At 45.2% G+C, this 22610-nt stretch overlaps 1 protein-coding gene across 3 annotated transcripts in view; it reads left to right on the top strand.

Annotated features, from left to right (window-relative positions):
• Positions 1–22610, top strand: part of LOC1279738 (uncharacterized) — a 135910-nt gene that overhangs the window by 3115 nt on the left and 110185 nt on the right. For all 3 annotated transcript variants that reach the window (XM_061643513.1, XM_061643511.1, XM_061643512.1), the window contains exon 2: positions 13201–14034. In XM_061643513.1, coding sequence (XP_061499497.1) covers positions 13929–14034 — 106 coding nt within the window. In that variant the 5' untranslated portion in view covers positions 13201–13928. The remainder of the gene's footprint in view (positions 1–13200; positions 14035–22610) is intronic.

Genomic DNA, 22610 nt, shown 5'->3' with positions numbered 1-22610 from the left:
GACCGGTCGGGACAAATGTGGCCTTTCTCTATTTTCTTCTGTGTATCCGCGCCCCCCTTTGCCCGGGCACCTTTCAAACAGGCTACAGGAGCTCACAAACGCTTGAGCAGCGGGCGGGTGACCACTCCACCACCACCAGTCTACCAACGCCAATTGGGAGCCATGCGGTGATTAGTGTTGCCGGTAACGGTGCAGATTGGCGATACGCGATTTACGGTGTTATTTCCCGCCAACGTGCTATTTCATAAACTGATACGCGAGTTGGGCAGGTCAGGTGGCGTGCAAGGACGAACTGCACGTGTGTTTGTGTGTGTGTGTGTGTGTGTGTGTGAGCAGGATGTATGGAACCTTTAATTCACCTCGGAACACGGCCACGGGATCTTTGGACCGGCTGGCCGGGCTGTCGGCCGTTTCCTAGCACGGAGAGGATAATTACGGAACGAGGACGAAGGTTCATTAGTGAACTCCGCTCTCTATCGGTCGGATGGGCGGGAGATGCAGTGAGTAAAGTCCACCAGCGACCCAGCGATAAGGAACTGAGGAGATGTGAATCGGGCTGCACTGATGGTGAGCAATTTGGCGTCGCATTGCGGGAAGAGTCCGCACAGCCTGAAGGCTATAATTTATGATGCCATTAGGGGGAGGGCTGTGTGAGTGTTTTTTCCTCCTTCCCATTTGATTGCATCTTGCTGCTTTTGATTGAGATATTACCCAAGGGTGGTTGTTTGAAGAGCACACTCACCACCATCACCACCACGCGTATATCATGACAGATGCACTGCTTAAAAGCGAATAATTTGACTTTGCTCGTCGCTTGCAAATTGAGTGGAAGGATAATTTAATTGAAGCCAATATGGTGTCACATTAAGCGGTCCTTTTCATGTGAATTTATTTCATCCACTCAATTCACTGGAGTATGTTTAACGTGCAATATTTGTAAATTGACGTTTCTATAATGTTGTTGCTCTCAATGCTAAGTAAATACTTTCTATCATAATTTTGTTGGAAAAAGGTGAAAGTGTACAAAGCTTTATTATTAATTTTACTGCTAAACTAGAGCCGTACTGAACAAGCGGATACTCTATTTTATTAGAACATCGACAACCGACATTGTGTAAAACCGCCAATAATTGATCAAAATCACAGTCAGCAAGTGGTACTATTGACCATTAATTTAGCTCTAGCTACTAATGAATATTGTCTCCCGAGTATTATTGAAAAAACTAAAACAGCTTCTTTTTCATGATTTGTCACTAACTGTAAAACGAAACGTTGTATGACATTCATAACTAATTTGTTACATGGAAACGGTAACATTAAGAGGATGCAAAATGCGTTTGCTATGCAGAATAATCAACACAACATTTGGATTGTTCCGTAATAGCATTGCGCGATCAGCTTGTAATGTTTCAGATCGAAACAAGATTTATCAATGCAAACTTATCACTTCAATAAGTTTTACATCTAAAAATTTCATCTCAGATTCAAAGCCAAAGGTTTATGGGAATAAAATTATCAAGAAAATATCATTTTTTTTTAATTTGTGTTTTTGTACAGCAATGCATACATGATACTTTTTAATTGCCTCATGTATGTCAGAGCTCATTTTATAAAAGCGACAAAACTCCGCTGTACCTCGCTTACCGGTCATTCACTTGGTCGGGCAAATAAAATTCCAATTCTATGCACACTTTTGCGCACACCGATACCAACACACTGTCAGCCCGGTACTATTGTGCGGGGAAGGCAAACCATCATTAAGATCGGTCCGTGCGATTGTATCGTTCAAACGGGTGGGGTGAGCTACTCGTGAAGCTACTTGTACCATCGTTCACGCCCCACTGTCCACCTCAATTATGAGCTGAGGTCAAAGTCAAGCAGGATAACAACGGGCTTTGTGGCATAGTTTTTTTTTCTATCAACCACAGACAATACAGACAACAGCCGCAACTGAATAGACAACACATTCCTGGCAGTATTTGCTTGTCTATACCGGGTAATGTTTATTAGTCTTTGCCCGCTGTATGCTTTTTTGTTCTGCCCACATTGCTTTCAAGAAGCCAGGCCAGTAAGGGAACAGTGTGGTGACTAGAATACAATTTAAATGCTTCAAGCCAACTGTACTCCCATCACGATAGCGTTCCGGGGTTAGGTTGGGTAGCGATTGGCAAGTTAATTTGTCACACAAAAAGGGTCAAAAAGCGTCCTTGCTGGGGATGAAAAAGCGGTCGTGCTGTTTCAAGGATGTGAAAGTTCCCCAGCTTACCTTTTCCTTTCGTCCGGCGTCGCCAAAACTGGAACAAGCGCGTAAGTCAACCGGCGCTACATCTACTCCATCTGGCCGACCTCAAAATAACTTCGCTGCGCAAGTTAATCGCCCGATCACGCCCGGGACCCTTGTACACGTCAAATGATGGCCTTTGTCCGCACGCATTGGCCGGTTCACCACTGTGCCAAGGTCGTTGTTAAATAGCTTATTGTTCCCGGCCCACCGGTAATCGTTTCCCAAACAGATCCTGAAATAACATTTCTTTGCCCCTACCGGTGCACTGCGGACGGGCGTGAGAATGGAGACGCCTGGTTCAATAGTGAACAACGCACACACACACACACAACATGGTGCGCCCACCCGACCCGGTGTTGATTGGTTGTGCACGTGAAACACATTGTCCCGACGACAACGGTGCCTATAGTTGGCACTTAATTCCTTCCGGATTGTGAAGGTGCGGGGATTGAAAGCGGAAGATTGAAAAGCGCTAGAAAACAGATAAATGAACCCAACCCAACTGTGTGCCGGTAAAATGCGAATAGGGAACGAGCTGTATGAATAATTTCTCATCTCGCCGCGGAACCCGGGAACCGTGCAGCTTTAATGCTGTTTTGTTATTATAGTACGGGTTTGTGTGTGCGTGCAAAAGAGAGAAAGAGTGAGGAAAAGAGCAAAGGTAGTTTATAGAGCAGGTCCAGGAAAGCTCATCAGAAGGCACATGATAAATGGGTAATTATTTTGTGACAGCCTATTCTTCGACCGGCGACCTACGGCTGTTGAAGCAAACCGGTGAGTTTGTTCGCGGTGCGTTTTACACGGTCGAACCAGTCAGAAGGTGATGTGTTGGAATTTACACATGCCAAGCGAATACAGCTGGTTAACGGGGGACCAACGTTGAAAATAATCAGACCGTTATCTAGTCATTTGCATGTAAAATGCTACGGTACCATAATTCGTGTTGCAGTACATCGTTGTTAAGCATGCAATGGGGAGCATTTTGATACATTTACCAGTTGAGAGTTGCTTTATTTCAAAACCAATTACAATATCAGCAAATAAATAAATGTAAAAATCACTCACATCGAAACGATTCAATTTCGATCGCAATATGTTTGCGACTGTGCAATGTATCGCTTCAAAGCACCCAATCGCACGAGTTTGTTTGTTCTTTTACAAGCTTCCTGGAATCAAATGGGACTTAACATTTAATTTGAGCACTTTTCAGCACTATCAAAGAGTATGGTTTATGAGCTATATAAATAATGTTGTAAACAATAAATTTAATAATGTTTTACAGGGTTTCTCCAGCTAGCTGAGCCAGCGTACGCTTTATTTTGAATCTGAAAACCCCGGCAAATTATAACATTAACAATTGCTTGGTAATTTAATTTAAGCAAGCAATGAATGATTTTATGCCGTACCACTGATAATGATCAAATCAGGTTAAAGGATTCGAATTGTTTGCTTTTAGAGCTGTGCTCATTACCCAGTATTGGCATTAAATCTTTAAAAAAAAAAACAATAAACAGAGAAACAAAACGTTGCTGATGGTTTTACTGCAATGAAAAGCCTTTAAACAATGTGAAGCTAAGTGAACAATATAGTTCCATGCTGCTTTAAACATTTGCAATATCCTTTTTTCGTAGAACAACACAACTGTAGAACATGCAGTAATTGAACTAAAATTCTTTCACTGGCTCTATTGAATAGTAACTCAGAGTATAGAATTTTGTGAAATGCTTTTATTTCATTTTATCGTTTTACTGAATTATTCGCTTTTATTAAACATGGCGATTTTTTTATTGTAAATTGTATTTTATTTGCTTTTCTATAAAAACCTCATTCAGCTTGCGGAAAACCTCAGCCAAGTATACATTTGCACGAAACAAAAGCCCGCACTAAGCCGCCCATAACTTTCGATTAAATTTCATCTGCTCATCTCGCTGGAAAACGTTTCAATCTGTGCCTGAGTGTGTGTGTGTGTGTGTGTGTGTGTGTGTGTGAAAACTTCCATTGAAATGTAAAAATACACACCTCAATGGTGAAGCCAACTACCACGCCAAAGGGATTTTTTTCTTCAAAATGCGCACACGCCAAACAACGGTAACGATAACCGTCGTTGCCGTTATTACCATTTTCTTCTCCATAGGGTACGCATCTTTCCCTCAAGCTTGCCCTGTTCACACATTCCCAAACGTTCAACCGTCCTACCCCGCAAAGACGGAAGCAGGCGACAGCAACGGCAAAAAATCTGATTCGAATGCGAAATTTACACCGAATTCAAGTGTCTCATTTATGCAAACTTACACACTTGTTACTGATACGATTTTTCACTTTAACCCTCCGGCGAACCGCGCTCAACCCCTCCCGCTTGCTTGTCCGCTTGGGCGCGGAAATGGTGAGCACGTTGCCGCCTGCTTAACACATTGTTGTCACCATTCGGCGTTCAAGTGCCGGGGCCAGGAAGGTTGGGGGAATGGCTCAAGTGCCCGGCCTTTCCTTCCAACTCAAGTTCACAGGCAAAACAGGCATTCGACGGTGCTTGTGTGGGGCTAGCAAACAACAAAGAAGACACACAACAAAATCGATGCAGGAAATCGTGTGCCCTTCCCAGTGGAACGGAATACCGCACCGCCAGCATATGATCGTGCGCTGGTTAAGAACGGCACCAGTAGTAGTAGCAACCGAGTGAGGAAAGCGCTCGAGCGTGGGAAATGGAGTGCAAAGAGGGAGAGTAAAGAGCTAACAGCAGCAGCAACCAAAAAAAACCCAAGCAACTCCTTGGCAAAAGAATCCAATTCTAGCTTACCTTAAACGAACCGAAGCGTACAGAGAGATGTGAGAAGCGGTGCCCGAGCGGTTGATTTTAAATTCTGGCCGCGTATCTGTTCGACGGCACACTGGCTGATGAAAGGCGCTGCAGGTTCAGTGGGGCTGAGGGACGGGGGCAGTTGCAATGAGTCTGTAGGATAGAAGGTAGGCAGCAGCACAAACCTCCGTACAAGTGACGTAAGCGGTAAGGTTTCGAGTGCCCCCAGTTTTGTTAGGGAGCGGCACGGCGCTCCAGGGGACTCGGGGAACACTGCAGCGTTCGACTGTCGTTATTGAATCAAACGTGTACGAAGTCAGGCCCGTGCAACGGATCGACACTTGCTCGGGTCCCTCGTTCACTGCAGAGTGAACGATGGAGCAGGATGTGACTTGAAAATACTTCTTACCGTGCACATTTCAATTTCAGCTACCTGTGCCTGCCGTTTGCCCGCTGCCGAGGAATTGCACACTCGTTCGCATGTGCATCTGTTTCCGTGCCTTTGCCGCCGAATGCTCGGTAGCTAGTTCGGGGGTGTGCTTGGCATGACCTAATCTACCACTGCAGAGAAAAGTCGTGCAATCGAGAAAAGTCGTGCGCCACTGCGACTTTAATGCTGGCAGCTGTGAAATATATTGGTAATTAGTGGTATAATATGTTTCGAGATGAGTTAAAGGGCTCTGTATCATTTAATTTATAATTGAACTTATTTGTTCAATGTTTGCGAACATCCGGTCCCAGTTTCATGTGGTTTGAATCTCAATTAATTTCGTATGGATTGCAATCAGAGAGAATGAGTCGTTTTCAATTACGTTTAAAACGTTTACAAGTACGATTGGATGGTATGTACGTTGGATGATTGTAACATAGCTGCTAATGAACCAAACGATACGGATATCGATTCATTCTCTTGAATTGCAATTCAAAGCAACTGTATTTAGATTGAACGGAAACAAAGGTTAGCTTTTTTAACAGCAGATTTTTTTACTATAATCTTCTTACTGGTTTATAAAACATCAACTACGTTGCTTCACCGTTACTTATGCTTACGGATTGCATACCTTTTGGTCCTTACAATTCACTGCTAAGCACACGGATTGCATATCTTTAGGAGTTTTTTTTTTCCTTTTCTGTCGACAAAGGGGTGAAAATGATTAAAAACCGACAGGCTACCTATTCAATTCCTAAAGCAGATTAATGTTCACTTAAAATAAACGACTTTGCGGAACTCAATTATTTGGCAAAAATAATCCATTTACAGCAATTAGAACTTATCATTAGCACGTTAAACCGTCATGAGCTAGCCCAATGTTTTGTTCTCTCCCAGCTAATGCACACAAAGAGGAGAAAACAACACGAAAAACTTCCACCACAGTGAGGGCATTAAAACGGGCTATTTATTTTCATGCAAGCTCGTCAATAAGCTTCCAAAAGTTTACCCAAAACAACCGACCCACGACCGCATCGGTAACTTCGCATTTTAACCGCCATCCCGAAAGGTCTATAATTTCGTCCGCCCTGCTCCTGATAATGATGTTGCGATCGAAACCGTACGACTTCACCCGTTCGGTTCGAACTTTGTGGTGCTCCAGCTAGGACGACGGTGGGCGGTTACCCAGCAAGAGCCTAGCGAAGTTCGTACCGTGCGGTGAAATATAATCGTCCGCTTCCGGGCGCTGGTTTTAAAGCGTTGTCTTTTTGCTTTACGCGTTGACCGTTCAGTTGAACGGGAAACTGATAGCGGGAAACCCCCAAACAACGAGGATAATCGATAGATTATTGACTAAAATGGAAAATAATGGAAAAGTTTCAATCGATTATCCGGGCTTTTTAGGGGAGTGAACGAGTTCGAGTTTCGGCCATCCGTCCTCGGTTTCACTAGCTCTAGTTCCACTAATTGGACCATAACTCACCGACATTCGACTATATTGCGGGGGGGTTTGATTTAGAAAGCTTGGTTCTTCCCCCTTCCCCTTTCTGTTTCCTTTCTCCTATTATTAATGACGCTCAATTGGTAGCTTACAAAGCAGCGGCAACAAAGACAATTAAAATGAGGAGAAAAAAAGCATAGCCATGATAACGACCCTAAAAGCACGGTGTAAGCTGTAAAACAAATCAATCGCATTGAAATGTCACTGACAGGATCGAATTTTACAACTGCTCTGGTCAGCTTTCCAGAAGGGCCACAGGAGACAACAACAACAGCAACAAAAAACTCCCCCAATCCCAAATCGATTCCCTAATGGGCTCACAACTCTCGGAAAACCACCGCTTCCCGGCATTTCACTGCAGAGCGCTTTCGAATGTATTGTTGGTGAAGCGATTGAACCGAACTAGCGTAAGTAAACGATCGGCACCATTATCAAGGGTATTCGTAATGAATTAATGAACAGGTCAGCGGCAGACAGCACGGGCTTGGGCAGCGACTCCTTTCGCCCAAACCCCGGAGGTCAGCGTTGCGTGGAAAGGATAATGGAAACATTCTTAAGAGGCTTTCCATCTCCATTCGACCTTTTCTTGCTCTTTCACACACACACTTCACTCCGCTCGTGCTCTAGAAGGGAGCAAAAAGAACATTCCCAAGAGTTTGCCTTTAACGTGTTACAGATTGCTCCGAGCCTCTTCAGAATCCGGCACTGGCCCATTGCTAGCCACCCCAACCAGTAGTTCGGGTTCGATCTCATCGTGCTGCATGAAGCGTTTTGTGCCTTCGTTTCGTTTGGTCGGTCTTCCTCCGAAAGTATGCTAAAGTCGACCACCATCATCAAGCGCATTTGGGTTGATCAGTTTTTTTGTGTGTGCTCTTCTTACGCCCTAACAGAAACTGGCGCATTCGAACCATGCTGGTGGGTGTGTAAGTGTATGAGCATTTTTTTCTTATGTTTGAGTCCGTCAGTTGCAGTAAGGAAAAGCGAACAGCAAATTAAAGTGCACCTTCGGCGAGGAAAAGTGTGCGGCCGGGCGGGTGTGACCGTAGAATTGAACAAGTTATGGGCGCTCCCGCCAGGACGGAAAGGTGCTGCAAAATTATTAATGAGCAAAAAAGGATTACTTGGCAATGCTCAATTAATTTCTGGAAAATTTTAAATGCTCGAGTGCTCTTAAACTTTAGCAGCACCTTCAGCGCCAACGGTCCGCCCCGGCAAGACGCTCGAACGAGTTTCAGCGAGGTTTCGCCATTGCTTAAAGGTTTTGTTTGTAGCGCTGGGGCTTCCGACGTTCCGTGGCTTTTATATTCAATTTAGCCCCTGCCCTGTTGTTACACGGGAGAGAAAGCAAGACAAAAAAGGCGCTTGCTTGCTTTTCTGTACTCCAGCAGCCGCTTCTGCTATATCTTTTCCGAACCGTTTAACGCACACGTTTAGTCAAAGCGTCACACGGATGATCAAAGAGGCCGTTACTTTTGACAAGCGAAATCGGATACTTTGTCGTTCGGAGCAATCTGCTGAGCGTCGAAAGTTGAGCAAATAATTGATGCCACGTGTCACTGGAAAGCGATTGCAGGGCATGGTGGTTGCCTCTAATGAGCGATGCTCGGGCGATCGCTATCCCTGGATCAACAAGATTTAATGGTTTTTGGTAATGCGATACGTGCATCAATTTGAGTTGATTTTTTGTTATCGCTGTATACAAAACGAAGTTAAAGTGTGGAGTGAATCTAAGGAGAATGGTTTTGTTTTCTGTTTCTCACAGTTAAGAGTAGTAAACAAGTATTGCTCGCTTTCTTTACAACAAGAAGCTTGCGGTTGAAGTTTTCTATTCCTCATGGGAAAACTGATAGCCAATTACCAGGATAGAGCTTTATAGACAGCAGCCGTCTTCATCAATCCCAGCAGTACAAAACTTTACATTTCGTGTGGCAGCTTCTCAGCAAACTTCTGCGAAAGTGGAAAACTTGGCAATAGAAAAAAGCACATAAAAAGCACCAACACGAAAGGTAAGAAGCGCATAAATCCTTCATGATAACGGTGTTGGGTTGCTATTCTATCGGCTGCTGTGGTAGAATATCGCTGGAGATTATTTTTGAAGAACAAAAACTCAACCGTCAAACGTCCAAATAAGCGTTAATGTTTATTAACACTTCCCCAGCTAGGTAATGTAGTAACTAATCGTCTCTTGCAGTGCAACTGTATGACACTGTGTTAAGGCATGTGTTGAGAAGGTATTATGATACCTAGTGCCGATTCAACGTTTAGTTAACGAAAGATTAGCTGTCCAAGATTTCACTCACACTCCCTGTGGCTCTTTCTCTTACTTTGTTTTAACATTTACTTCCCGAAAAGTAATCCTCCTGGAGCTGCTCTACCGCTGCTCGAACGCATCAACGTTCGTTGGCTTTTCGCCGGAAACAACATTAGCACGGCACGACGTATGCTGTGTCGTTACTTTTTATGCTCGCAGCCAACATTTCACCCACTCGACTCGACCCCGTTCTTACGCCGGGGGAAAACCATACGGTTTAGTCCATTTCTACCCACCAGTCTGTGATTCATAAAGAACGACGACGGAGACGATGGCGAACACCAACACCAATCTTACCAACCTACCACGCTGGTGTGACACCGGGGACACGACAGCCCATCGCCAGTGCAGATAAACATTTCACAAACCCCCGTTATGCCAGTGCGTCTCGTACGACCCGTTGGTTCGTGTGCACTATCGAGCGATGTTGTGTGCGTCTTAAGACTGGTGGTGGTGGTGCTGCTGCTGCTGCTGACGTCTTCCGATTCGTCTGCATCGGGGGCACGTTTAATGGGAAAACTTGTAGCGCGCACAAAAACAGGGCAAACCTTTCATCCGGACTAGCCAATGCTGCTGCTGCTAAAGACCGGTATTAGTGACCGTGCGGCGCACTATAGGGTTTCTGAAGCGAAAAATCTTTTCGCTATTTTTTTGTATAAAAATTGAAAGCCTTTGTTTGAAACTAGAAAATTAGTAGAATTTACTACCATAATTTTTTGTACCCACTTTCATTGACAGTTCAAATTTTGAATTCGAAGGATAGCTGCCAGCAGCTCCCAACAGATCATAAATGATAAATATAACTTGCTTGATATTAGTGCTCTGTTCGTATCGCTGCACTAAAGTCATCTCTTCTTCGCAGCACAGCGAACGCAAAACTTTTACAACCAAAACAAAACTCTCGCCCAAGCAGAGATTCAACAAGCTCCTGCTCTGCGTGTTCAAATATACCACTGTGAAAATGGAGGCATACCGGCAGCGGAAGAAAATCACAGACCCAGCTTGGTGTGTATGCGGTGAAGCGATAAAGAAAAGTGGGAAATAGCTTTAACCTCATTCACTTCCGCCGGCGACGACGTCGAGGATGATGATGATGACGATGGTGATGATGATGATGATGATGGTCGTCCAATAGTGCTTCATTTGAACTTCTGCACCATTGCCCCCCGGACCCCCTGGCCACTGCCGGTAGACTGTTGTTTTTCTTTCGCCCAAACCCGTTCCACCGACCGGGGGATCTTTCAAACCAAATGGACATAACGAGTGGGTAGCGATTCGTTGTGAAAAACCCCCGATACAACGCAAGAGAGACGGGGTACGGGTGCCAGCAAAAACTAACCCCTAGGAAATCTTTCAATATGTAACATCATCATCTCATAAAGCTATCATGAAGATAAGTAGCACTTTAACATCCGCTCCTGGTTTTACACCGGGGACGACGTGAGTCAAACGGGAACGGTGCAGCTGCTGAATGGCGACCGTGGCCAGAAGACAAGGGCAGGGAAAGTTCAAACAGGGTGGACTAATTACTTTTGCAGGTATGTTTTCCGACAGCTGTAATCTGGGCTGTGCTACATTAGCTTACGCTAGCATGTTTGAACAAGCGTCATTACACAGCGCTTCTTGCACCCTTTCATGTGAATGCAGCATTGTTCTGCATTGCCCATCTGGATTTTCTATTTTCTGCTTTTAGGTTTCATCGGTTTTATGTTTTTCTTTTTCGCATCTTTTTACCCCCTGTTCCCGGAAGTAGTGTTATGAAAGTTTCATGTGCAAAAATCGCAAGCAAAAACGCAATCATCTTTCACTCCAAAGAACGACAAGATTTCCGCAAGAAGTTTTCCCCCAGCACCCACCATAGTGGGATGGAGTTTATGTTTTTCTCACTCTTCGCTTCATAGAAATAACTTTCCCAGAAACGATAAAAGCGAAACGCTTCCGAAGAAAAACCGATCGATGCAAGAAATCATCGAACAAATTGCCCTCGTGAGATTTCTGCAAAATCGAATCCATTGCTTCCGCTTTAATTTCGTGGCGTTTTCTTCATCTTTTATTTTAAATTATTTTTCGCTGCATTCTGATTCTCATTTCCTTTTTGTTTCCGGCACTCTTGTCATCTTTTTCGTTTTTCGATTTCCTACGAAAATAGTACCGTTCGTGGGGCGCTTGTATTCGAAATAAGATCAACTCGTGCGCTACTCGTTCTGGGACACGGTTTCGTAGAAATTCGTGCGATGAAAAAAAATTTAATCACAATTAAAAGTAGTTTTTGCAGAAGCGAGGAAAAGGTCCAGCAGTGGGGAAAATGTGTCAAGAAGCGAGGCAAAAGTTTGGTTTATTATCCTTCTTTCAAACTGTTCTATAGCAAATGCCACACCAAAAAAAACCTCTCACACGAACTCGATGGGATAGAAATAAATGCTAAAAATTGAGTTAATTTGCCATGCCTTTGCTGGCTGCCAGCAACTCTCCGGGAAGGCTTTTCCTTTTTTTTTTGCCTCCAAAATAGCCTTTCTCCGTACCTTCGTTAGAGAAAGAATCCAGCCAAGCGTGGAGTTTAAATGCCTTTTAAAGCGAACCACGTTGCAGCTTCGAATGCTAATCGGCTTTCATTTTTCGATGCAAATCCAACAATTCTTAGAAATGTTCGCAAATGATTAGACCGGTTGTACACGTTTCGAAAGCTTGTTCTTATTCACACACTTCTATTTATTGTTATGCCATGTGCAATGCACACACCCACACACCGTACCACCGATCGGTAGCAGCACATCGGCCTTTTATGAAGCATCTTTGTTCTGTCGGTGCGCTTGAATAGTTTTAAGCCAGCAGCAGGCAGTACAAACGCAGCTGGAATGGAGCGTCAGTTTTACATGGCGCTAAGCTTTTTCCTACCCCAATGTCCTGACGCCCCTCCTAACGCCACGTCCCCAGATCCCCCCCACTTGGTACGCTAATCCCGGTTTCATCAAAGCACAAACTTCCGCCTCACCCATATCGGCTTCGTTAAAGGGATTTATTGAGCAGTGGATAAATGAAAATCCTTGCTATCCACACTGCCTGCACAGAGGCATACGAATACTATCATCGAGCAACACAGGAAGAAGCACATATACAGAAACACACACGAAGCATCGCTTCGTTGTATACCGGAAGCTTCGTTCCGTTCCGAGCCCGAAAGCTAGCGCCGATCGGGGAGCATATGTGCTGACGAAACAATAACAGTAGCTGGGCGTCCTGTCGAGGGAGTTTTGGGATTTACTGCATGCAGCAACCGCTTTTCGAGACACATTCCGAGATGGTGAGGATATTCGACCGAGCAGCCTCAGTTGCATTTGCCTGATGCCTGGGTGGGTGGCTTGGGGGGTAGTGCGGCAGAAATAATGCTCACTCGGTTTGGAGATTGCAGCACGCCAACACGAACTGATGACAACCCGGCAAGTTCTGTGTGATGCGATTGCGGGAAAATGTTCTAATCCGTTTCAAGGTTTTTTTTGTTGTTGTTGTTGTTTTGTTTGTAGTTATTCTCCTTATGCAACCGATTGATCACGTGTCGCAGAGTTCGGTTGTTGCGAGTAGCGCGAGACGTTGGCCGCATTGCTTCATGCAAGCGTGTTTATCCGGGTGGAAACTATTCGAACAAAAGTCGGTCCTGACTAATCGTTATGTTGCTACTGGAGCGAAATGCTGTGCCCTACACAGCTCGTTAGTAGACGGGCAGTACTCAAAAAAATATGTATGTAAATAGTGCCTTTAAGTTTAATAATATAAGATGTACTTCTCTTACCGATGAGACGATATATGAAAAGCCCAATAACGGATTGGCTGTATTTTCCTAACAATTTTCTCCATAATAATTACTCCCGTTTATATTTCTCAGGTACAAACGATTTTAGAGTGTCACGAGCGGTGAAGAAGTCTATCTGAAAAAAATGTTACACCCAACTATCGAACCAAACCCCACGTGAGGAGTGATCTGAAGAGCAATGTTGCGATACTAACAAAGAAAAAAGCATGCCAAACAGTGTAATCTCATCCGGCATACATTCGCGCCGGTAAAAAAGCGCGATTGAAAGCGTTAAAATCAGTGCTTTTCCAGTGTTTGTGTGTGAGAGCGTGTGTGCAAGTGCATGTGCACTCTGCTAAAGAGAAAGTGAAGCTTCCCAGCTATCCCCCGACAGTGAAAGTGTGCGTGTGTGTTTGTGTGCTTGCGTCTGTGCGTGTGTGTCTGTGTGCGCTTTCACCCACCATTGATGTGCTTGTGTGTGCGTGCGCCCGTTAGCAGGAAGCTTAGCGTGAGGGAAAATGATGTTGAAACGTGATTATCTCCGGTTGATTCGCTGTGAGTTTTGAATAATCAACCCGAAAGCCCGACGAGACCCGCCGCATCCCGTCACGCAACCACCGCACCCCCTGTCAGAGTGGTGTGGAAAACGACGGTGCAAAATCTTTGCCCAACTTGGGCATCCCGGGGTGGTGTGCGTGTGTGTGTTTGTCCGACTGAGCCAATCGTGAATTTTCCACCACCACGGTTTTGAGTTTTCGCTGCTGTTTTGTGTCTGTGTGAGTTTGCGGAGTTTACGTTGTTGCGGCTGTTTGCTACGTACCATGAAACCGGCGGCAGCGCGAAGCATCACACTGGCAGTCACGCTGGTAATGCTGGCTAATCTCGCCCGTGCACAGATCGACTGGGCGGAGGACGACGATGATCCAGGTAGGTGGAAATCTCAACCCCGCTGTAGCACACGACTGCCGGCAGCGACGTGGGTGAAGCGACGTGGGATTAACGAATCTCGCTCACGCTCTGCTTTCCTGCCTCGGTACGGGGGGGGTGAAGATTAAAAAGCTAGTTGGGGGTGGGGCGAAAAAGCTTACGCTCTCATCATCCCGGGCAGCGAAATGTGATAAAGAGTACGGCTAATTACATTGCAAAAAGGGGGTGAAAAGCTGTTCTGCAACGCGCAAACAGATACAAACAGCACAGCATGCTTAGAGAGCAATTCAAAGAGAGTGTAATAATGCGATTGGTGATACATCGCATTAAAGCGATTTAATTTAAATTACGCCCTGTAGGGATTTTAGCGCACGAGTGAAGGAAGTCCCCGAAGGAAGGAGTTTTATTTTGTTTTGCGCCGTAGCTCGACAGTTAATTACCCATCCAACCTGGTCCTTTTCGGGCGCCCACGGGAATCGAAAGGAATGTCGGTACTGGAAAGTGGTGTGAATAATGCCAAAACAACGCCACAAATCCGTCGACTGTCACTCAGATATCGCGCCATTTAAATCAAACATTCCGAACCGTCTGGATGCAACCGGATTGCCATGCTGCAGTCACTGCACTAATTTAGTTATCGAAATGGAAATGCACACACACACACACACACCGACATCGGCAAACCCACACACAGTTGGGCAATATTTCGAGTGCTGGTGCATCATTTAGCAGCCATGCCAATGCACGTGTTTGGCTTAGGCGACCCTTTCCTCTGACGGGCATATTTGATTAATTCGCGTGTGAAAATCAACAGTACACAGAGAGCTGGCACTTTCCCGGTAGCAGAAACGCACAGACACACACACACACACCGCACACCCTTTAATGGCCAGTTTTGTTTGAGTGTGTTCTACCAAAACCAAGCCTACAGATAAATAGCGTGCAATAGGACCGATGCTGCTGCTGCTGCTGCTTTTCTTGTGCTTGTTTGCCCTGCCACCTAAAGCTGCACCTGGAAATGTCTCCACTCTACCGATACCGATCTAATAAATCGTAGCAGCGCGAATGCGAATCTCGAAAATCACGTCGAATTTCGGCTGCTGCTGCTGCTGCTGCAGCAACCAGCGAACCGTCGCAAAATTCAACAAATCATGAACAAACAGCCATATATCTTACCTGATCCGATGCACTGCAGTATATCGGCCACTTTTGGGCTGTGCTCGGGGTGAGGTGTGTGTGAGTGGAACAGACAGGCAGGTCAACATCTGTTTTGCCGTGCCCTGGCCTCTCATCTACGCCACCTCTCTCGCACCGCTTTGTGCTGCAAGGGATTTTCCTTCAACTGGGCCCGCTGCTGCTGCCCCGAAATTCTGCTTCATCGGAGCGGACAATTTGATTTAATATTTGCTGTTCGTTTTAACCTTTCACTTGTGCGGGATTTTCGCAAACCCCAACGCTCACTACCCGCCTCCAACCACCCTATCCAGCATTGGCAATTTCGCAACGCCAGGTTTGCGAAGCTGCAGCGCCAGCGCGTCCCTGAACAGCGCGCCAGCCCGTCAGCAGATTTCGCCAGACTGCATTTTATGGCCGGCTATATTTGTTTGGTGCGAGCCGGGATCGGTAGGACAAATGGGTTGTGTTTGTGCACAGCGTACGGCGGAGAGTTTGAGGCAAGTGGGCAACTTTTTTGTCGACAAAAAAGCAGTGGTTTGGTGCCGGGCACAGTAGGGCAAAACGTTGACAAAAGCAGAACGAAATCTCAAAAACGACATAAAACATTTTTCTGAATTTATGGAAAGATTGTTGCTTGAAGGATTTTTCTAAATTATTTTCAACCTAAACAAAATAATTTAAAACAATTATTTCCTTTTTAACGAGTTAATAATAACCAGTTTTGAACTTGTATTTTAATTCTTTATTATTGTCATCGATTTTTTCGTAGCACTGTTTTTTCCTGCCTTTTGTACTGTTAATATTTTCACACGAAAAAAGGTTCTTTTTAATTTAAACATATTTTAAAAATAACTGGTTTTTTAATACGATGAAAACTCTTACACAAAATTCAACCACCTATATACTCGCTATTTCTTCGATTCCGTAATATTCTTTTCCATTATTCCTGAACCTAAAGACGGAGGTCAATGCAATGCCTTCATTTATACCGATCTGCCAATGCTCTCCTCGACCTTTGCTTTTATTCGCTTTGCCTGCTAAAAGCTAACGAACGCGATAATTCCAAAGCCAAACGAAGCCCGTCCCGTTGCGAATGATGGGAGCTGTGGGTCCATTTTATTCCATTTCCCAAATAGATCCGGTCTGTTGTCGGTTTTATCGTCTGTCCCTTAAAAATCTGCCGAAAAGGAGATTTTTTGCTTAACTTGGCATCCATTGCCGTTCCCCGAACTGTGCTAGCCCGAGCTGTGCTTGGTGACGAAAAAGGTTGTGATGAGGACGCGTTGATAAGCTGTACGGGTGTGAATGTGTGCGTGTGCGTGCTATCGTTAGTTGAGAGCCCCTGTACGGATACGCCCCTGTACGAAAGGGTGGCTCAAAGCATGCCCGGAAGTACGTAAATATTGCTGATGAAAATTGTTCCCACTTACGGCTGGCTGGCTGGTTCGTTTCTTTCCACCCGGACGTGCTTCGGCTGCCAGAAAGCAAGACACAACATTTTGGTGGACGTGTGTGCCGATGTCTTTCCTGTTGCCTGAGTTAGGCCTGAGAGCTAACGAATGGCCTGCCAGCGCATCACATCATTTCGTTTTCTGATGATCGATAAATGAATAACGAATCATCTGCGTGCAGCTGTGCGTTGGGTCTTTTGATTTGAAATGTTTCCAATGTCTAGCAAGCAACGGCACACACGGCCAACGCACCCTTCCGAAACACGTGCCCGTCCTTATTGGTAGGATGGTTTGCCGTGCCGTTGTGTTAACACATTATTCATCCGTTTGTTTGCATAATTAATACATCCCTACTTGTTTACCAGGCAGGAGCAAGACGGGTGGCAGGATTTATCCTTAGTTGCTCTCGCTGACTGAATCCTTTCGCCGAAGCCATAACCCATTTCCTGCTGTTCCCTCGTTAACCGAGCGGCAGTGGTACACGATCGATTCCCTTCGTCTCATCGAAACTTACTCATCGTACGGATAATGTTGATCCTTTTTTCCTTCGTCTCAATTTGCTCAATTTGCTATCTAATTATAGATTTCGTGAAACCTTTCCATTGCCATCGCACTGCACAGTGAGCTTAAGCAGGTGAACATATGTGAGCAGTAATCTTTCCCGGAAGTGTTGTATTCCCCTCTTTACGGTGTCATGGCTGATTGGTGTAGCTTATATGGAATCAGTTGTTGTTTCAACGACTGAAGTGAAGCGAATGTAAGCTTCCAACTATTTTGGTTTGTGAGCAGACGTTTTGCTAAGTATTTTCCGGGTTATTTTAGACAACGCGATCCTCAAACTGGTCTTGTCGAATGAATATTGTTATACAGTTTTCTCTGTCCTATTTTTGTGAACAGATTATCTTTTAATTGCATTGCAAAGCCTGTAGAATCCACCATCACGTACATTAACGCTCATTGTAATATCATTAAGTGAATTATATGTAGTTTTAGCTGTAGCGCTAATTAATCAACCTTTATGGTGATTTTCAAGGACTCACATAATTTTGGAACACTTTCTTCACTCTTTCTTGTGGGAAATCACGAAAAAAAGATATCCTAATGATTCGTTGAGTTTAAAGGTATGTGATGGTAGATGTCTATTCAAATACTTTTTTTCAAACAATAATTGCAACCATATTGAACATAATGGTCTAACAAAGTATGAGGAATATGTTATCTCGAGAATGAGATACGTTTTTCCATTCTTATTTCTCCAACGTTACTACTTCCTCGAGTGCTACAATTTAACTCGCCAGCTGTAATAACCCTAAGGTAAACAGGATGCTTACGAAAACTACCACGACAGACGAAGGAAAGCGAGAAAACAGATGTAAACCACGTAACCATTCGCACCAGATAGCACTCGCGGCAAAAATGATGACGTGCTCGCGAACGTGCGGCCGACATTGATTGATTTGTTCGTTAGTGTTATTCAATTGCCCTACTCCGCACGAGCCCGTACACGGAAAGGCGAACAAACTTTCCACACACCCAGAGTTTACATTCCATTTGTCATCAATGTGTGCACCTTCAGCCCCATTACGCCTGATCCTTTTCCCCCACTCACGTGGTTGCGTGCAAAATGATGAATTTTCCCTTCGAGTGTTTGATTGGTTCGGTTCGGTAGTTTGGCTGGTCCCGTACTTTCCTGCATACTTGCCTTTCGATCATGCTATCTCTCTCTTTCCCTCTCTCTTTCTCGCTCGCTTTCTCGATGTGCTTCAATTTTTCTTGTGAAACCACTTCCCGCACACACGTTGCTTGCGTTGCCCGACGATTCTTTCTGCACAAAAGTACCCATCTCAAGTACGAAAAGCGCACCTTGAATCGGGTAACGAGTGTCGGTTGTTGGAAATTTCATTTCCACTTCGGCTCCCTCTGCGTTACAATTTCCTGTGTCACTTAGCCAACTGGCGGGGACGAATGAAGGGGCAAGGAGGGCTGGTTTGGCAAACTCTTTTCCGAACCGCGAACATGGCAGGCTAAAAAGTCAAGAGCGTGACACATTTTGATTGGAAACGTGCACTCGGTGAGCAGAATGGTGAAGTATTCGCGTGTCTTTTTTTATATTTTTTATTCGCTCTTCTCTCATCATTTCCTATTTTGCCGCCTTCAAGTGGGCGAAACGAATCAATATGCGCTCACCTCACAAAAGGGAACTGGAAGACTGGGACGTGCTGAAAAAAAACGTAGAATCTGTCAAGAGTTTGCTCACTAACCGCATTAATTTTCCCAACCGGAAACTATTCACCCGGGCTAGACTACAAATTGAAAACTTCCTTCCTGGCCGTGTTCTTGCCTCTTTTCTTGCTCATTCGAAAACAGAGCAGCGTATCAGGTCGGTGCATGTGGAAGGATATTGAGCAAGAGTGGTAGAGCAAAAGCGATACAATTTTCCCTAAATAGGTGCAGAACTTTTGCTACACTTTTTTGTTGTCAGCTCCATCCATATTCGCTCGTACGAGCCAACCTGTCGAAGAGTATCAAAACTCAATTCACCTTAAAGCCGGCTGCCACTTATTGAAATACCAATCAAACTTACCAAAGCTGGCAATTCACAGCCCTCTTCGAAACGCGCTCTCCCACACAAGCACACTCATTCAATCGATCGATTGATCCAACCCAGCCTCTCGGATGCATGAAAAGCCCCCGTTGGTGAGAAGGATTTTGGAGCCGATGGGAGGACGCATTCTGGCTGCTGCCACCCAGCCAGCCCTGCCAAAAACGGTGGCATTGTTGCTCGAGCGCTTGTGTCTAGTTTTGGCGTTGTTTTCTTTCCTGCTTTTTGTTTGCCACCCCTATCCCCACTCGCCTTGCAGCAACCGGCAGAGCTGAGTTTTGGCAAATATTTACACTAAGCTACACACCCTCACGTGATGCTAGATAAAAAAAGGATTGCAAATCGTTTTGGTGAAGGCACCAGACCAGGCAAAGGGCACCCGCGTGGGCGTGCAATCGAATCTCCAATCACAGAGCGGCACAGGCTCTGCGCCTTATTTGTGCCAGGCGCCAGCACCGGCTCCGAGCGCTTGCCCCTGGCTGCTTATTGATCTCTCGCCACATCACGAGCTTCCAAATCAATTTCCGTTTGGCAGGTTCATAAGCTGCAGGATTCGGCACCGAGGGTTCGCAACAGTGATCCGTAAGCATGGCTGCTTCTGTGCGGTACTGTACGCTCGGATTGGATATGCGCCGATGTCACACACATCGTTCCGAACGAACGAATCATTATCCGGAGCGTGTACGAACGGTCCGGGTTTGCAACGGGTGCTGATGGGTATTGGGAGCTCAAACGAATTGTTATTGATTTGCAAGTGCTGGCGAGGCTGGCGCTACTGCTAGAGTATGCTTGGTTGGCTGAAACGTATGATTCCAGCAGTTCGGTTTCATTGCTCAACGTCCCAATGGATTGGTGCGAGAATACTACAGCCAGCTAGCGCACACACACACAAAAGTTCAAGTTCGAGCTGCTTGCTCTCCTTTCCGACCCACCATTAAAGACCATTTTTCAACGGAAAAACTTCAACCGGTTCGGGTGATCGTTAGTGACAGACAGAAATCCTTTCCCAGCGTCTGGACGGTTCTGGGGCGACACCAACTTTGTATGATTTATTGTATCTGGTGGAGCAATCGGAACAGACCTGGGTGAATCGCCGGAAGAAGAAAGGTCGACCCAAGACGATATTATTTGTGAGGCAAATATACTTAATTATGGCCATTCGACGCAAATGCGACTAACAAATGGCAGCCATGCGAAGGGGTGTGTTTTGTCCCGTTGAAGGATTGTCAGATATTAACGCTTTGTTTGTAATCTTTCATGCAGTTGCTAACAAGCAAAGCTATAGAACGATCATATCAACAGCATCTTCTTGGAAGTTAGGGTGATGAAACACTGTTGATATAATGTTCAATTATGCAACAAGAATAAGCTATTCTCATTATTGTTTCTTCGTGTTGCACAGGGAGTCTTAAATTAAAAAATAAAAATAAAAAGCATAGCTCGAAGCTCAAAGGAAACTTAGAAGGTATTAATTAGTTATATGGCTAGCCATTTCTAAAGACACCAAATAGAAGATGAAGAGCTTTACTAGTGTCAATACCGCTTCATTTATCACGATTTACTTCTCAAAACTTCTTAACTAAACGAACGTTAAGTTTTATCGTCATGATTGCAGTCTGTCCGTTTTTGAACGCAAAAATGAGGTTGAAAACATAAATAGACTCTGCCGAATGCATTGAATACTCATTTATGTCAAGGACCACTTTTTCCATTCCAAACAGACCTGTTTAAAGCCTACCCAACCCGATCTCTTTCATTCTGTTGCTTTAACATCCTTTTATTTACCCACAGAAGGTCAGAAGATGTTCTCTTTGCACTTTGCAAGTTCAATTGAAAGCTACTCAACCTTGTGCCAGTCTAGCGAGCACTGCTTAAATTTGAACAGCACTCTTGAAGAAATTCAGTCCACAAACAGCACCCCAAACCCTTGTTTGTGGCCGAGGTATATTGACACTGTCAGCATGATTACCGTAAAATGTTATCTAGAAAAGCCGGCAGCATCTGCCAAAACAATTCACTTTCATTTTAAACATTTTTGTACCCCGCCTGTACGTCGCTACGCACCGCTTCCGATCGTGTACGATCCAGTTGCACGCTGCACTGCACGGAGGTAAGATGGCCCGTGGTCATCCTTAGCAAAAGTGTCCGCCTTTCTTCGTGCGGCAGTGGTGCAAGATCGAAAAGCAAAAGCGCAAAAGTGGATGAAGCTGGCACGCTTGCACCGATTGCACCCCAGCAAATACTTCAAACCCAAGAGTGTGTGTGAGGGTGCTTTGTTGGTCTTTGTTTGAGGAGGAATGTTAGTTGCAAACTTGCTGCTTCAACTTTCCCCACATACCGCGCGTCCGAATGGCATCGATAGCAGGTTACTTCTTGCGCAGAGCATCGTTTACTTAAAGATTGTTTGAATAAATTGTGCGGGTTGCTGGAGCAAACTGTCTGTGTTCCCAATTTAATCTACCGCCCTGTGGCGCCGTCATGAAACACTTTACTGTTCTTGAAAGGCTTCCCTGCCAGTGATGTTGTTGTCGTTGCTGGTGCTGGTGGTCCTACAAGAGCATCACCCGTGCGCAAAATCTTCTTCTTGGAACTCAGGCGGGGCTGGGCTGTGTCCTATTTGCAAAGTGCACCGTGCTTGACAAAGAATGCCATCAAATGGTGGACGATTGCCTTAAATCTTGATTCGTGCGGAAATCTCCAGTTACCGCAAGTGCGCCTCCCACTCACACAAGTGTTGCACATCTTGGCAGAAGAACAAAGGCAAACGGCAGTCGGTCCTAGTGAAAGCCTACGGGCACTCGACGGTAAATGGGACACGGTACACGGTAAACAGCGATCGGTACCAAACGAGCCGCTCAGGACACGAACAAGATGGGCATTTATTTGAGTTTTACTTTGCCCGAGCCGTGGCCAAAGGTGTCGTACCTTTCCTTCCACCGAAGTTGAAGATCTTGAACTGGAGAAAAGTTCCAAACCACTCCGGTTCCAGCTGGCCCAATTGCGTCCCAGGGCAAGCACCCTTCTTGCCTGCACCCTATCTCGCTTAGCTTTACCACCTTGCTCGACATAAAACTGTTCGCTTTTATTCCCATCCAAAGTCCGCCCGAGTTAAAGGAGATCTTTGCTTGCCGTCGGGAAGGAGGCAAGGTGGAAGTGATTTTTCTTCAAACCCCCCTGTACTGCTACACTTTTACGACACAAACGGCATGAAGATGCTTTGGCTCGGAGCACCAGCGAGTAAAAGGGCAGCAGCAGCAGCAATTGCAAAAGACGAGACAACAAAAAGCTGCATGAAAGAAAGGACACCCGGACAGAAAGGATAACGCGACGGAACAAAAGCGAAGCAA

This window comes from Anopheles gambiae, chromosome 2, assembly GCF_943734735.2.
Source record: "Anopheles gambiae chromosome 2, idAnoGambNW_F1_1, whole genome shotgun sequence".
NCBI lineage: Eukaryota > Metazoa > Arthropoda > Insecta > Diptera > Culicidae > Anopheles > Anopheles gambiae.
The sequence above is the reverse complement of the archived record's forward strand: the minus strand, read 5'-3'. Positions and strand labels throughout refer to the sequence as shown.